This window comes from Sinohyriopsis cumingii, chromosome 1 (genome assembly GCF_028554795.1).
Source record: "Sinohyriopsis cumingii isolate HCF-2022 chromosome 1, ASM2855479v2, whole genome shotgun sequence".
Taxonomy (NCBI): Eukaryota; Metazoa; Mollusca; class Bivalvia; order Unionida; family Unionidae; genus Sinohyriopsis; species Sinohyriopsis cumingii.
Window position 1 is genome coordinate 18087565 of NC_142961.1, and position 17653 is coordinate 18105217.

The window sequence follows — 17653 nt, forward strand, 5'->3', positions numbered from 1 at the left end:
ATAAAATGCATTGTGATTACTGTTGAACACACCTGTAATCAACAGTATCTAAAAGTAGCAGTAAACTTGACTTAAATCATGAGAAATAAACGAAATAATTTCTTCTGAAAAATACAGAATTATCATTTTGACCTGAATCAGCACATTCATTTCATTTTTATTGTCAGAATTCTGATGTTTCCAGTATATAGATGGAGTAAGTAAAAACAAATTAAGAGAAGAATTTTGATAACTCAAATCTCATCTGTTCTATGATAACATCAACATCTAAAGATCTGAGTAACTATGCAAATGAGTGCAAATGTGTAACTGCTTATTTAACCATGCAAATGAGTGAATGTTAACAGTTCAGTTAGCCTATGTGGTCACACTTTTCATGCGTCTTTGCTTCAATCAAACACTGCATCTGCTTAACAGAGTCAATACTCTGTTTGCAGATAGAACCCTACAAAAGGGGTTGTCATGGGGAATCAGACATATCATGAGCACACAGAAAATATGACCTCTGTGAATTAAATTATTTGACATAGCAGCTGGAGTCTCAAGGGCCCCCAAGGTCAAACCCCTAGGGGACTTTGACAGTTTTATTGTTCTAGCTAATGAGACAGAAGTCTTTAATCAAAGCTATTTTTAGAAAGAGTTTTGTTGACACTTTGCATTCTTTCTATTCTTCAGATGAATGAAGTCTTTGTTGACACATGTAAGATCCCAGTAGTGAAAAAGAAGGTCAAACCTTCTGATAGCCAGACTGAGTTTGAGTCACGCAGGTAATCACTCAACTAGTATTCCCAGTATCCATAGTATGTACTTATTTTTAAGAATTTTTACCTTTTAAAATAAAAAGTTTACTCAATAAATTAGATCAGGGTTTCATCTTAATATTGAAGCTGTGATGTCATGTCACTGTTTTTTTTTCCTATACCAGTTTGCATGGGGTGATAGTTTTCATGGATTTTGTCATTGCTACAAACCATACATTTGACCCAACAAACAATGGTGGTTTTTTGTGTGTAAACATTCATTGTTTTATCTACAAATGGCTTCATGCAAGTCATTTGACTCATCAGTGCAAAAAACAGTGAGTCAAAATCCAAACCTATGAGTCCTATTCAAGCTGATGATCAGTCTTCAGTAATTTGTACAAATAATTATATCGTTTAAATACACGAAAAAAAATATTAGTTATATAATGTAACTAAAGCCAAGGCATGTTTTCTAAATATTTTAATACAAGAAAACATTACACTAAGTAATAGTGACATGAATGTATTAATCTGACTAGCAGGCAGAGAAGAGTTTATCCCAAACATCTTGCCGTGTTTTCAATGAGGAACTCTTCTGAATGTAACCCTGATTCAGTAAACTGTTCACAATTTAACAAATCATTTCATGTTTTTAAGTTCATAGATTCTTCTCTCTTCTGTTTTCTTCCATTTCTTCAAAGTTTCCTCAAAATTGAAGATACTTCTGTCTTCCCCCATCAATCTTGATAAGCATCAGATTTCTGTTACTCAGTCCCAAGCCTATTCCTAAAGGTGTTTAAGATCATGTTCTGGACCAAGAACCGACTTGACTTCTTTTTGAAAATGTAGCCAGCTGTATGTTTCTTATCTTTGGATGATGATGGCTCCACTGGTTCGATAACATTACTGTTATCATTGGTCGGTCATAAATGGGGTGCAAAAGATAATTTCATTTGTTTCAGATCTATTTTAATTTCTTTTTGCCTTTGATGCCATTTTCAGTCGAACACTGACGGTATCTTGGAACAACATAGTCTGAGTTTCCTCTGACCCTTGCCACCCCATTTTTGATATTTGGGCATTTATGTTAAGGTATAGGGTCAGAGTCCATTACCTATCAGAAAGTTGGAATTCGCCGACACAATATGACCTCTTATGTCTTTGCCATGTAGGATGTCAAAGTTTCCTCGACCCTTGCCACCCCATTTCCGATATTTGGACATTTATGTTGGGGTGTAGGGTTAGAGGCCATTCCCTATAGAAAAGTTGGAATTTGCTGACACCATTTCTTGGGGTAGCCACTTACTAGCTGGCCCAGCAAACTTGAACAACCTTTCATCAAAATATACTTGCATGAAATCAATAGGAAGATGATTTATTTTCTCAGAAATTGTGATCATAGCATTCGCTGTGTTTTTAATCCACTGACAGACAAGACAAAAGTACATCGTTGCTGAAATTTGACCTGGATCTGGCCATTTGCATTCCTAGTCATGTGACTACACAACTCTTGCAACCTACATGTCATTGACATCAGAATTCATACAGACATGTGGTATGAACAGTACACCATTTCTAGTGTTGCTGTATGAAAAAAAATCAAATATATAAATGAAAGTCATGTAATTTTTATTTAAAAAATGAAGAAGAAAAAAAACCTTCTCAAAATATTAATTATGAAAACAGTGAACAAAATCTTTAAATGTTTTAGCAATTTGAAGAAAACCAAATTCAGTACACAGAGCACATGTCAATGTGGTAGTCACATGACACCAACAACAAAAAATCGCTGACACATGCTCAGTACTTCTTGAAAATGGTTTTCTCCACCCTGCTGCAATACCGACAGGTTTATGGTCGTTGTTCTCAGAATAAATATGTTGAGAATTAAGTGTGCATTATATTTATTTACAAACATTAAGTGACATCTATATAATATGTCCAAACTCTATGTTCAACAACTTTGGAAATTTGTTTATTGTTGATATCATGTGACTGTATGACCTCAGATGTCATTGACATGTAGGTTGCGAGAGTTGTATAGTCATGTGACTTGGAATGCAAATGGCCAGATCCAGGTGAAATTTAAGCAACGAAATATTTTCATCTCATCTGTCAGTGGAATAAAGACATGATGAATGCTATGCTCATGATTTTTGAGAAAATAAATCATATTCCTATCAATTTCATGCGGGTATATCTCTATGTAAGGTTGTTCAAGTTGCTGGGCTGGCTAGTAAGCAGCTACCCCATGCTGACACCAAATGGTGTCAGCGAATGCCAACTTTTAGATAGGGAATGGGCTCTGACCCTACACCCCAACATAAACGTCCAAATATCAGAAATGGGGTGGCAAGGGTCAGAGGAAATTCGGACTAGAAACAATGCAAGGCATGCAATTGAGCAAATGGAAATTGTTGTTTCATCGTGTGACAAGGGTGCAAATAAAATAATAGTTTCTTGTGAGAATCATTTTAAAACAACGTGTTTATTTTCTGACTCTTTCTTCATTGTGGTAATATACAGTTCTAACTTTCTGTTTCTACAAATGATCTGACAGTTACAGGTCACATAAGTTCAACTCCAGGCTCTACACTCAGTTATAACCCTGTGTCTTATGATAACATTAAGATAAGAAACTGGTGTGCACATGTTTTCTCTGTTTGGGAGAGTTGTGACCTAGCCATTAAAGTAGTTAGACCAACCTTTGTTTTGTGTTAATCAGAGAAACAACATTGAGGTGCGTCAGTTTACGTACCAGCGACAATATTGTGTGTTTTGTCAGAAAAGTTTGCATATTTGATGCGTGGGTAGATAAAACACTGAACATTACAACCCTTCTCCAATCCTCAGATTTAAATAACAGTGAAAATATTTATCTGTGAAAATAAATGAATTCATGAGTTATAAAATGGATAAGCTAGGTTGGTGCTTGAATTTCCCAAATAGTTGCATAAATATTACACTAAGTCCAGTTATCTAGTGTACCAGAAAAGGTCAGCCCTATATAATTTTCCATTCCACAAGTATTATTTGATTTTGATTATTACCAATTATTAGCTAATATTTTTGTTAGTCTTTTTTTCTCTGAAATTTTTCTTTTAAAACTAACAGAAATTTGATTTATTGATTTCTTTGTTAGAAGTTTGGTCCCCTATATCATTTATACAAGTTAGAAGATATATTACATTTGTAGACATTAGCAGCTTTAAATCAAACATTTGCCGACAAGTCCATCAGTTTTCATATATTGTATTTATTGAAATATATTGCCATATGTATTGTTTGATTACCATTTGCAGTTTGTTAATCATTAGTGGCAACATGGAAAATAATAATAATAATAATAAATTAGAATTTCCCAGGATTTTGATTTTGTTTCACAAATTGGTAGAACTGGAAGATATTGGCAGTACTGTTAATGACTTTTTATTTTCCAGCATGATCAGTAGTATAAAATTATTACAATACTGGATGTCTAATCCAATTATCATCCAATATCACTAACATGCTGTAATTGCAAATGAATGATATATAGTATATTTACCTGATATCTTAAGCCCAGAAAACCTGCATTGTGGATTCAGATGCTGGAGAAGCACAACTGATCATCTAGTCAGACCTCAAATATTTGTTACAGAAGCATGTATAATTAAATAGCATATAGTTGTGATACTTTTTGGCAGGAGAAAGCTTATGACACAAGATGGAATTATGGTATCATGACTTGCATATTAAACCTTAGTCTGAGGGAACACCTAACTAGTTTTATTTGCAGTTTTTTTTTAAAAGATAGAAATTTAAAGATCTGAGTAAGGAACCGCTCTTTCTGAAAGCTGTTCTCAGGAGATTGGTGTACTATGGAGCAGCATATTGTTAGTCATCCTGTTCAGCATGAGGATATCAGTGTACCTTTGAGCAGCATAGTGTCAGTCAGTCATCCTATTCAACATGATGTCAGTGTACCATGGAGCAGCATAGTGTCAGTCAGTCATCCTGTTCAACAAGAGGATATCGGTGTACCATGGAGCAGTATATTGTCAGTCAGTCATCCTATTCAACATGAGGATATTGGTGTACCATGGAGCAGTATATTGTCAGTCAGTCATCCTATTCAACGTGAGGATATCAGTGTACCATGGAGCAGCATAGTGTCAGTCAGTCATCCTGTTCAACAAGAGGATATCGGTGTACCATGGAACAGTTTATTGTCAGTCAGTCATCCTATTCAACATGAGGATATCAGTGTACCTTGGAGCAGTATATTGTCAGTCAGTCATCCTATTCAACATGAGGATATCAGTGTACCATGGAGCAGTATATATTGTCAGTCAGTCATCCTATTCAACATGAGGATATCAGTGTACCATGGAGCAGCATATTGTCAGTCAGTCATCCTATTCAAGATGAGGATATCAGTGTACCATGGATAGCAACAGGGGATGCCACTAGAGGGCACTGGCGATCAAGATTAACGTTTTCTCAAAATGTCAACCTCATTACACCCGGTACTTTCTCTGCTTTAATATGCAAAAACTCGACATTATTACGTCCGACTGTATTCATGGTTGAAAGGTCAATTGTCTGTATTTAGCGTATATGACACTGGGCCATTTCTACAACTTATTCAGCGGGAAAAAAAGAAAAACGAATCATTCAAAATGCTGAAAAACTAAATAAACGAACATATACGCTCACCTACACCTACTTTTTAAATACTTTGGAGTTATTTTTACGAGAGTAATGGTAAAATGTGTGCGAATATTTGCGGAAAACCAACAAATTACGTCTTTATCAAAGGTTACCCATGCCAGCAAGAATGATTACTCTTCCCGGCACATGGGTACGTACAAAATGTAAACAATGACAACAATACGACATAATTTGGGTTCAAAAACACACAAAAACTTGATTGTATGAAAAGGCAGACATTTATAGCAAGGAATCGGATTATACAGACTTACTGTCATTCATTATACCAAACTTATTACAAAATATTTGTACAACTTTTGTTGTGTAATATATTTTCGAGGTTAGAGACTCGACGGGAGTATCACTCACTGACTCATTGATACTAGATGTATTGATAATATTATGTGATTGTGATCATTGAGATATTATCAATGTCAGGTCATCTGTTCTACATACGATTCTTATCTAGAGACACTGGTATTAAAATTAAAATGTTCATGTTTAGTAGGGACAGAAAGAGGTAAAAGTTCAACTATTTTTCAGATTTTTGAAGAATGAAAACTTAATTCATTTAAAATTATCAGGCCATTGTTTGTGAATATTAATATGAATATTGTCGTCATAAGCCAAGAATCGATCTGTAGTATTTCTCCATTTAAACAAATACATAATTATAAATATTTCTTCAGAACCAACTCAGTGCCAGTTTCTTCTCTATCTCTGATACCACAATAATTATTGTATTTACTTCATGAACTATGCAATATTGCTCAAAAGAATGGTTAGAATTATTATGAAATTATCACAAAGTTAGAACATCCAAAATTTAATGTTGCATCATCCTAAGCTGACACTTTAGAAATCCTGACTTACTGTATTGAAAACTTAGCGGAAAACCTTTTGTCATTGATTTTATTTTATAGATATGAAAACTCACCAAATATATCTTATGATAACTAAATTCTAAAATAGCAATTGTTGTTTACTAAATTGTGATTTCAGATAAATGTATGTATGTACAAGAACACTGTAATGAATATACACTATTGGTTTTAAGAATAACATACAATTTCAACTTGGTATGACTCATGATTATGCTATTTCATGCAAAAATGTTAGGGGGTGTGTGATAAAAAGGCACAGAAAGTCTTTAGAAGTACCTGGAACATAGAAAAAGGGAATTTATTCTTAAAGCTGAATGTTCACAAAACATTTCTGTATAAAATATATGTAAGAAATATGAAAATTTCAGCTTGACATAACATGAGGTCAGGAATTTTCAAAAATTGCCTAAAACCAATATTAAAAATGGTGGACGGTACATGTGTTTGAATGCTTCCTGTGACTTTATTTGAAAAGATATCATAAATATGGGTTCATTTTTTAAATCTGCACACTCAAATTATGCAGAAAACATTCCATTTTTGTATATTCTATAATTATGAAAAAATCATCCCCTGTTGCTACCATGGAGCAGTATATTGTCAGTCAGTCATCCTGTTCAACATGAGGATATCAGTGTACCATGGAGCAGTATATTGTCAGTCAGTCGTCCTATTCAACATGAGGATATTGGTGTACCATGGAGCAGCATATTGTCAGTCAGTCATCCTATTCAAGATGAGGATATCAGTGTACATTTGAGCAGTATATTGTCAGTCAGTCATCCTATTCAGCATGAGGATATCAGTGTACATTTGAGCAGCATATTGTCAGTCAGTCATCCTATTCAACAAGAGGATATCAGTGTACCTTGGAGCAGCATATTGTCAGTCAGTCATCCTATTCAAGATGAGGATATCAGTGTACCATGGAGCAGCATATTGTCAGTCAGTCATCCTATTCAGCATGAGGATATCAGTGTACATTTGAGCAGCATATTGTCAATCAGTCATCCTATTCAGCATGAGGATATCAGTGTACCTTTGAGCAGCATATTGTCAGTCAGACATCCTATTCAACATGAGGATATCGGTGTACCATGGAGCAGCATATTGTCAGTCAGTCATCCTATTCAACATGAGGATATCGGTGTACATTTGAGCAGCATATTGTCAGTCAGTCATCCTATTCAACATGAGGATATCGGTGTACATTTGAGCAGCATATTGTCAGTCAGTCATCCTATTCAAGATGAGGATATCAGTGTACCATGGAGCAGCATATTGTCAGTCAGTCATCCTATTCAGCATGAGGATATCAGTGTACATTTGAGCAGCATATTGTCAGTCAGTCATCCTATTCAGCATGAGGATATCAGTGTACCTTTGAGCAGCATATTGTCAGTCAGACATCCTATTCAACATGAGGATATCAGTGTACCATGGAGCAGCATATTGTCAGTCAGTCATCCTATTCAACATGAGGATATCGGTGTACATTTGAGCAGCATATTGTCAGTCAGTCATCCTATTCAACATGAGGATATCGGTGTACATTTGAGCAGCATATTGTCAGTCAGTCATCCTATTCAAGATGAGGATATCAGTGTACCATGGAGCAGCATATTGTCAGTCAGTCATCCTATCCAGCATGAGGATATCAGTGTACATTTGAGCAGCATATTGTCAGTCAGTCATCCTGTTCAGCATGAGGATATCAGTGTACCTTTGAGCAGCATATTGTCAGTCAGACATCCTATTCAACATGAGGATATCGGTGTACCATGGAGCAGCATATTGTCAGTCAGTCATCCTATTCAACATGAGGATATCGGTGTACATTTGAGTAGCATATTGTCAGTCAGTCATCCTATTCAACATGAGGATATCAGTGTACCTTTGAGCAGCATATTGTCAGTCAGTCATCCTATTCAACATGAGGATATCGGTGTACATTTGAGCAGCATATTGTCAGTCAGTCATCCTATTCAACATGAGGATATCAGTGTACCATGGAGCAGCATATTGTCAGTCAGTCATCCTATTCAACATGAGGATATCGGCGTACATTTGAGCAGTATATTGTCAGTCAGTCATCCTATTCAACATGAGGATATCAGTGTACTCTGGAGCAGCATATTGTCAGTCAGTCATCCTATTCAACATAGAATTAACAGCATAGTGAAATTCATTAGTCCAGGAAATGACTGCTTATTGTATGTTGATTTTTTAAATATCTCTTATAGGTATTTATACTGTTGAATGTCAACTTAGTTTTAGTAAAATTCAGAAATTGACAGTATAGATGGGTTTTCATCCACTTTTGCAAATTGCATCAAATTCATGATCCAATACTCTATCCTGATGGTTGTCTTAACTCTTTTGTTAAACAGAGTAAATTTATAGGGCTTATGTTTTTTTATAAGTTAACGTTCCATCCACATATTAAATGCTTCAGGGACAAATGTCAAAAGTCACGAATTTAACAGGAGTCATGGCAAACACAGAACAGGGAGCAGATCAGAAGTCTTGCTCAAGTTCGACAGGTCATTAGAAAGATGTAAAATTGATTATGGTTTAGTTGCGTATGGATCAGCTTGTAAGTATTACCTGCAGGTGCTTGATCTGATGCACAATCAGCAGCTTAGGTTTTGTCAGTGCAGTTTAGTTAGAACTTCCCCTTCAGAATGCTTTTGTCTTGAGGCAGAGAAAATGCTCTTTGGTCACATGGGAGGTATATAATGTTTCGTTGAACAATTATTGCGCCTTGAGAAATTATACTTGTAAAAGTAAATTAGTATTTTATTGGGTCATCAGTTATTACTAAAGTTCAGAATGCTTAAAATAATAATAGTACTGGATGAATCTTTGGAGGTGATAATGTTCTATCATTATATGTGCTTCCAAATATACATGATCCATCACATTTTATGAATTTCGTGATACAGATATCAAAGGACAAATTGAACTCCGAATATGTGTTAATTATCTAATTCTATTTTTCTTTGAAAGTTGTTTTACTTGCAAAACTTCTCTTGTTCTCCCAGCTCCTGATGGTTTGTTATGAATGGATCCCATGTTATATGTATTGAAATGATTACAGATTGTGGAGGGATGTGACCTATAATCTGAAAATCAAGGATGTAGAGAAAGCCACAGACTTTAAGCATCAGCTGGAACATAGGCAAAGAGAGGAAGCCAAGGAGAGGAAGGAGAGGGGACTCAAGTTTGAAACAAAGGTACTGTTTGGAAATTGCCATTTTCTTCAGTATTTAATTCTGTGAATTGGGAAAAGTGTCTTCTTCATTTTTTGTGGGGTGTCTTTATATTTATGGGTTGTATCAAGCTGGAAATACTTGAATAGTGATAGCCTGCAAAATTATAACTTCGCAGTATGTACAAAAAAGAGGAAATTCTGTTGGTCCTTGGGCAGAAAACCTGAATAGATAAATGTGTCATTTGGCAAGAAAACATGCAAACTAAAATAAAGCTAAAACAAAAATTAATAACATGAGGATGAATGTTGAATTATATGTGAAGGCTTTTGAATTAGAGGGTTTTTCTTTAAGTTGAATTGAATATAATGTCATTTTTTCTTTTCAGTATTTTCATGAGGTTGGAGAACATTGGGTATATGATCGGCCATTGATGAAGAGACTTGGAAAAACAAACTCTTCAACTCCCCCAGGAACCATGTAACACAGGACAGCCACCTTGAGAATTCCAACACAGTTGTAAAAAAACGATGTAGACATTTCATATCTAAGACATTTTCAGTATGCAGTTTCATTTCATCCCTCAGGATGACAGGGAATCCTGAAGTATAGGAAGTTTGCTGAAGATATCACTTCACTGCAGTGAGGCTTGGAACTTATTACAGAGGCTTAAAGCCATAATTTTTAATTAAAATAATTATTACTTATTTGTTGAACAGCTAATTATTGAGAATGATTTGAGTTTTGCTTTAAAAATTGTGTATTTGCATGGTGATGTTAAGCTGTATGCTTGTGTAATGCTTACAGTATTTGGTACCATGAAGCAATTTTTTTGGTAACAAATCTACTTTCTTAAATCTTTGTTGATTAAATCATGCACAGTGAAGAAACATTTTGTCCCATATTGTCAAAATATTTAAGTTATATATATGATAGTGATGATATGTCTTGAATATGGATGAAGATTTTTTGAACATAAATATTTTTACAGGCCTGCATTTCTGATCCATTAAATTGTATAAAAAGTCAGCTAATTTCAGTACAGGACAATATTGATAATGCAACATTTATATGATGCATGGTGCTAAAATAAAATCATAACTAATCAGTTACATATTAAGGTAATATTAACATGGAAGCAAAACAAAATTCATACAGTATTCTGGTCATTGGAAGTTGGCATGAATGTACAGAGTTCTTTGTGTTGGACTAATAAAATCTATCATAGACAATATACACATATTCATAACACTGTGTTTCATTCAGCGTCAGCAGAAAAAATAAAAGTTACATGCCTTGAATTATTCCTATGAAATATCATTTGAGTTCTTTCCCATTACTAAGGACAAAATACAATGCAGTTTTGTGTTATTGCATACCCTTTTTTTTTAAAAAAGCTTTCAATATACTAGTATGCTTATTGCATATTTTTGACCAGATGAGCTTACAGGATTGCCAGTGGCCTGTACATTGGTCAGCACAAGTTTGTTATTGCTTCTCCTGAACTGCTTGAATGATTGCACTGAAACATTTCAAATACATTCATACCAAGGTTGATTTGGCACCAGATGAAAATAGTGCTACTCGGACATCCAGTATGACCACCACAGAAACCCTATTGAAAATTATTATCAGTACTCCTCCTGAATGGACGGTCATATCAACATAGGGTTTTCACATAATGATTTCTTATGATTATAGTTGGTCCTAAATCAAAATGGTATTGAGTTGACTTCCAGTATGGCTGCCATAGCAGATACCTTGAAAATCTTATTGCTAATCTTTCAGAAAGGATAGTCATATGGACATGGGTTATTCACCAAGACGTCTTACAATGACCAGGTGGTCCTAAATGAAAATGGTTCCACTGACTTAAGTATGGTCACTACATCAGCCATCTTGAAAATCTTGTTATTACTGTTCCAACTGAATGGATGGTTGTATCAGCATGGGATTTTCACTAGCAGACTTTTTATGATTCAAGTTCTTCATTGATGAAAATGGTGCCATTCTGACATTCGTTATTGTCACCACAGCAACCATCTTGAGAATCTTTCTATTACTGCTACCCTACTACGGAAAGTCATAGCATGGGTTTTTCACCATAAGAATTCTTATGGTGTGTAGTTGGTCTTAAATTTTGCTGATCTGTTATCCAGTATGATCACCATAACATCTGTCTTGAAAATTGTATCACTACTCCTCCTAGATGGAAAGTCATATCATTGAGTTTTGATCAGATGACTTCATATGGTGTCTAGTTGGTAGTAAATGAAAATGGTGTTGATCTGATATCCACTAAGGCCACCATGACAGTCCTCTTGAGAATCTTGATATTGCTACTCGAAATGGATAGTCATATCAACATGGGGTGTTTGACAGAAAACTAGAAATTGAGTACAACTGCAAGCAGCATAAATATGATGACATTTCTTGGCACAAACGTCTATGAAAATAATAAAAAATTGGGGAGAAAATCTAGTATGAAATATTTAAATTGTTACAGTAAGAATTAATATATCTGATTGTGGAGAAATATAAGGCTCATTGATAAAAGAACAGAATCATGTAGGAAAATACATAGATCACCAGGCTAACTTTTTATGAACAACGCCTCTCCTTTGTCAGTATCGTGTGAATCACCTAGTGTGGAGAGCATTTTTTTCCCCAATACAATTAATGTTTTTGATGGCAGAGCATAATTACAACAGTAATCGAAAGATATGTAAGTAACCATTATATATGTATAAATCATCTTCTGTAAATTACATCCCATTAGCAGTTTACCAAAGTACTTTTGCTATTGTTTTCAGTAAATATTGTCATGTTGGCTTTATTCACCATGATTTCGTTATTTGTCAGTAATTCAGAATACTTTATAGCATTTTATCATTATTTTCTCAAGGTTCATTTCCTTCATAACACAGTGGAAAAAGCATAACAACCACATCATTATGGGACCATGGCATATATTTTGTAATCTTAGAACAAAAGTGAGAAAGATAGAGGCAGACTTGCCAGGTGGATTTTAGTAGATATGACTGCAGAAATCTTTTTCAGGGAATCTAGCCTTTTGTTATAAAAGCATGGGCTTTATAAGGGACATGCTTCTCACTAACTCCAGGTGCATATTGTACAATGCATGCAATAATGTGAGCAACCCATATATATGGTCTACCTACTGAATTACCTTTATATATCCAAAAAATATTAAAACCATATTTTGATATGGTATGTGGTATGCATACCCATATGAGTGATATATACTTGACAATGGGAATTGTTTTTATTTATAAATATTAATTTCTGTGACATTCTTCCACCTTTAAAAAAAATGGCTCCTGTCATTATCTTGAAGTGGAACAAGCATTAAAGTTAAAATAAGGTCAATCTGAAATGCAGAATAAAATATTAGATTAATCAGTGCAAGTATATTACTACCAAATCAATATTCGATACATCTTGTTCAGTTGAAATGAAACATTACGAAAATATTCATACCGTGCTGAACCATTTTCCTGAAACAAAGACAAATGAGACATTTATTAAAATTCAAATATACAACAGGCCTTTCTGAACTATTTTCTCTTGAAGGAGACATTGTACCATTATTTTCCATTCAACCTAATATAAAGCAACATGTCTGCAGAGTCACTCTTGGGACACTAAATTCGTTCAATTAAGTGAAATTCTGCCCCTCTTCTTGGGATACAAAAAATTTAATATAGAATGTGACATCAGCTAGTACCCATACAGTTAAACAGGTTTGCATAGCTTTTATGAGTGTCTCAGCCCATTTTCAGGCTGTACATTTTCATTTGGGGTAAGAGATAGTTGACTAATAGACTGAATTCATGAGGAGAAACTGAATACTAAGGTGATTCAGTGGTAAATAGGTTGGGATATTTGACATTTGCTGAAATCTGCTTTGTATGAAACATTTAGTTGAACCATTTGATTTAATAACTCTTCTCACTATCTTGAGCACTCTTTGAATTGAAGTAGAGAATGAATGGGAAATTGAAGGCTACGATAACTGCAATGCATCAGTGTTACATTACCTGTTCAAAAAAATAAGTCTCTTTAACAAATTGGTTTGTTTCTGTATTCTGTGTTGAGGAAGTTTAACTAAGATAAGTCTTTATATTAATTCTTACTGTAACAATTAACTGTAGAAGTATCAGTTTCAGAGTCCGACTGATACAGGCACTGACTCACAGTGTTTATGCACATTTTGCTCACCCATAAGACTTGTATATTCTTCGGTGACCTGCTTTGTACTCTTTTGCTTTGAAAAGTTGTTGCTTTGGTCTTGCTGCATCCATGTCTTCATTCCAAATAGACATATAAGGGAGTAGTCTGTGGAGTGTTTGTGTCAGACCTTTTCCATTCTTCCTCTTCACCAAGACTGGTATATCTGAGTTGGGATGTTCATTGACTTTATAAGTATCTCTTTCCAACTTGTCTGCCACGATATCTAAAATCAAAGCACTTTCCCCTAATGATACTAACAACTGGCTAGCAGTACCCTTTCAGTGAGTTTCTAACAGCCTGCAAATTAATCTGGAATGTTAAATTTTTGCATGCAACACACCTAAAAAATTTCAATACATCAAATGTATCTCCCTTTGAGGGATGGTCAACCCTAGAAAAGGAAAACAATTTCAGTGGATTAAATGACCAGTCATGTTTGATTGAAGTATCTGTTGTGTGGATTGCTTAAAGTAGATTATTTATTCTGGATGCTTGTGAAGCATAGCTTATTGCAGAAGATGATAGCTTGAGGTTGAATAGATGGACCTTTAGGTGCCCCCAGTTGCAGTAGGTGTACTACTCTTGATCCATTGCTGAGAGTAGCTGAAACAGAAACTGGCATTTTTAGATGCAGCAATAAGCATTTGTATTCATCCAGTGTGAGTACTTTGTATTCACCATTCTGACACATGTCTATCATGGCAGATACATCTTGGAGAGTACCATCTTCAGCTTTGTTTGAAAAGAGAAAATTGAAAATATACCTAATATTATAAGTACATGAAATAATGTAAATTGTAAAGAATATATGTATATATTCCATTCAGCAAAGCATTTCAAACCAGAATATTTTAAACATTTTATGAGTTACCAAGTGTAGCAAAGATACACACTTATCAAATTTCTCTTTTTCCCAGTTCAAATTAAATGGCTTAACCCTTGATGGTACTAAAAAGGGTCATAGGACTGAACTAAATGCTGACTCCACCTGGTCTTCAGATGATTCAAATCAGCACATCATGATGAGAATTTACTTGCAAAAATATACAGCTGTTGTCAGCTAAACTAGAAAATTACAATACAAAATCAAACAACTAGAAACAAATTAGTCTGTATAATACCAACACAAAAATAAGGACAGAATAATAAATAGGTGGCAATCAAACTAGAGTGACAATATGTGTGTGTGTGTATGTATCTATATATATATATATATATATATATATAATGCACTGAAAATAAAAAGAATATTTAACTACAGTTCTATCAAAGTCACTGATGTTCAGCCAATTATGCATATATGACAATAGAAGAATATTTAATTATAGTTGTTTGAAAGGTCACCGCTGCCTGTTTAATGCTCACAACACCAAGCATTAAGATTTCCAGTGAATAAAATGTTCTGAGCAACAGTCATGAAGATTCATGGCGAAAATCAAAATGTTCCAGATTGATCAGGAAGATTCTCAAGGAATAGCAAACTGTACAGAATAATTGTAGAGAAATCCCAACATCACCTACCCCAATCACATCCAACGATGGTAATTCACAAAATGATAACTTGAAACAAAGAAGTTGGCATCATGTACATTGCCATTCATATTGTCACATCTGCACTCTACTCAGGCTCTGCCTCCTGTCTCAACAAACTACATCAGGTGTCAATGTCATGGGAGTTCTTTTCCTATCCAACAGATAATGTTGCAGCTGTTTTCAGTCTTCATCCGTATCATACACTTATTTTTTATCACTCTTTAGTTAGTTGTACATGGTTCATACAACCTCGACAAGTTCTTAAGTTTGAGAAATTATTTTGAAAACTACAAAATGTTTGTTTTATCCTTGATATGTCCTTGAATTTCTTTTTAACTTTAACTTATCTGAGGAATACAAAATGTTGATAGTGGATATGTCAGTCATAAAATTTAGAATTTTTTTATATACATATATTTGAAAAATAAGGAATAAATAAATTGGGATAAAATTAGGTGGATCAATGATGTAGTAGTTGCATTGCTTAGGTGCATGCTAGTTAATTGTGGCTTTTTTTTCCTTCTACCTTTGTACTTTTTTATGCGGAATGCAAGGATAAATAGTAACACATGGGGAAAGTTCAGTTTCTTTAAAAAGAAAATACTACTGGAAAACTTTGGAAGTCCTTAAAAACTTGTTGAGATGTCCCTGAAAATCAACCTGCTCTAGTTGTATGAACCATGTTAGAGAAATCAGCGATCACCAGAGTTTCCTTAAAAATGGTCTTGTGTGAGACATCAGATTTCATGGAATTACCCACAAAGTTTCCTTAAAAATGGTCTTGTGTGAGACATCAGATTTCATGGAATGCCTTGTCAGTCAAGTTAGATGAAAACTATATCTGAACTTACATTTTGGAGTTTTGCAAGAATAATAACATAATTTACACATTGTGTAGAGTTGTTAATATGCCCATCTAAAGAAATGGATATGTTGCAAATGACAATTTCATCTGTCATGACCAAGGTGATTGTGGAATTAAATTAGTGGGAGGATGTTGAAGATATATTTGCATATAAGGTTTCTATCAACCTGAAACATTTGCCAGTAGCCATTTCATGCAAATTGGATTATCTCAACAAATAACTTATGATTGCATATGATAATAATGGGCTTTGAGAAGGCAGGACTTAGCTGTTAATTGTTTTCAGCAATTAGCTACATGTATGAAATATATTTCACAAAGTACTCCTGTGTTCCTTTTGAATAGTTGAAAAAAAATGTAATTAACAATGAAAATGCAGTGAAATTTTATTTTTTTATTCATGAAGTTTGAATCAGACACAGAAGTTGCTTTCACATTAATATATCAGCATTAATGGTTGAGGAAGAACCCAGGAAAACCCCTGAAAGAACCACGTACCCATGAGAAGCTACTGGCAAGCTTTCTCACATATCCACATTGGCTGAATCCGAGACTTGAACCCACACACACAGGGGTGAGATGACAGTGATCTGTAACGGAGAGCACTTTAGACCACTCAGCCACTCAGGGCTCCCATAGTTTTTGTATGTACTCATCACAAGATCTGCTTTATCGTTTATTTCCCCAATATTGGCTGAATCCAAGACTCGAACCCACACAGACAGGTGAGATGGCAGTGATCTGTAACAGAGCTTTAGACCACTCGGCCACACTGAGCTCCCATAGTTTTTGTATGTACTCATCACTAGATCTGCTATATCGTTTATTTTCCCAATACATTTAATAAAGATACTATACCAACAATTGTTGGGGCCCCGAGTGGCCGAGTGGTCTAAAGCGCTCTTCGTTACGGATCACTGCCATCTCACCTCTGTCTGCGGCGGTTCAAGTCTAAGATTCAGCCAATGTGGGTATGTGAGAAAGCTTGCCAGTAGCTTCTCGAGGGTCGGTGGTTCTTTCCGAGGTTTTCCTGGGTTCTTCCTCCACCATTAATACTGGCCGCCATGTATAGCCTAGCGTGTGTTGAAAAATGGCGTTTAACCCCACAACAACAACAACAACCAACAATTGTTTTATTTAATTATCCTTTGTAATCCAGGAGCTGTGCAGTGCTTGATTAATTATTAGCTTTAATTCACAGTATTTAGTCAGCCATTTTAATAGTTTTGTACAATTAAATCCCATTTTATTCTGTAATTTTAATAGTTTTATACAATTAAATCCCATTTTATTCTGTAATTTTAATTGTTTTGTACAATGAAATCCCATTTTATTCTGTAATTTTAATAGTTTTGTACAATTAAATCCCATTTTATTCTGTAATTTTAATTGTTTTGTACAATTAAATCCCATTTTATTCTGTAATTTTAATAGTTTTGTACAAATAAATCGCATTTTATTCTGTAATTT

At 34.6% G+C, this 17653-nt stretch overlaps 1 protein-coding gene across 3 annotated transcripts in view; it reads left to right on the forward strand.

Annotated features, from left to right (window-relative positions):
* Nucleotides 1-12410, forward strand: part of LOC149806506 (oxysterol-binding protein-related protein 9-like) — a 99579-nt gene extending 87169 nt beyond the window's left edge. For all 3 annotated transcript variants that reach the window (XM_089954016.1, XM_089954027.1, XM_089954022.1), the window contains 3 exons: nt 676-767; nt 9420-9555; nt 9920-12410. In XM_089954016.1, the coding sequence (XP_089810142.1) occupies nt 676-767; nt 9420-9555; nt 9920-10015 (324 nt within the window). In that variant the 3' untranslated portion in view covers nt 10016-12410. The remainder of the gene's footprint in view (nt 1-675; nt 768-9419; nt 9556-9919) is intronic.
* Nucleotides 12411-17653: the final 5243 nt, after the last annotated feature.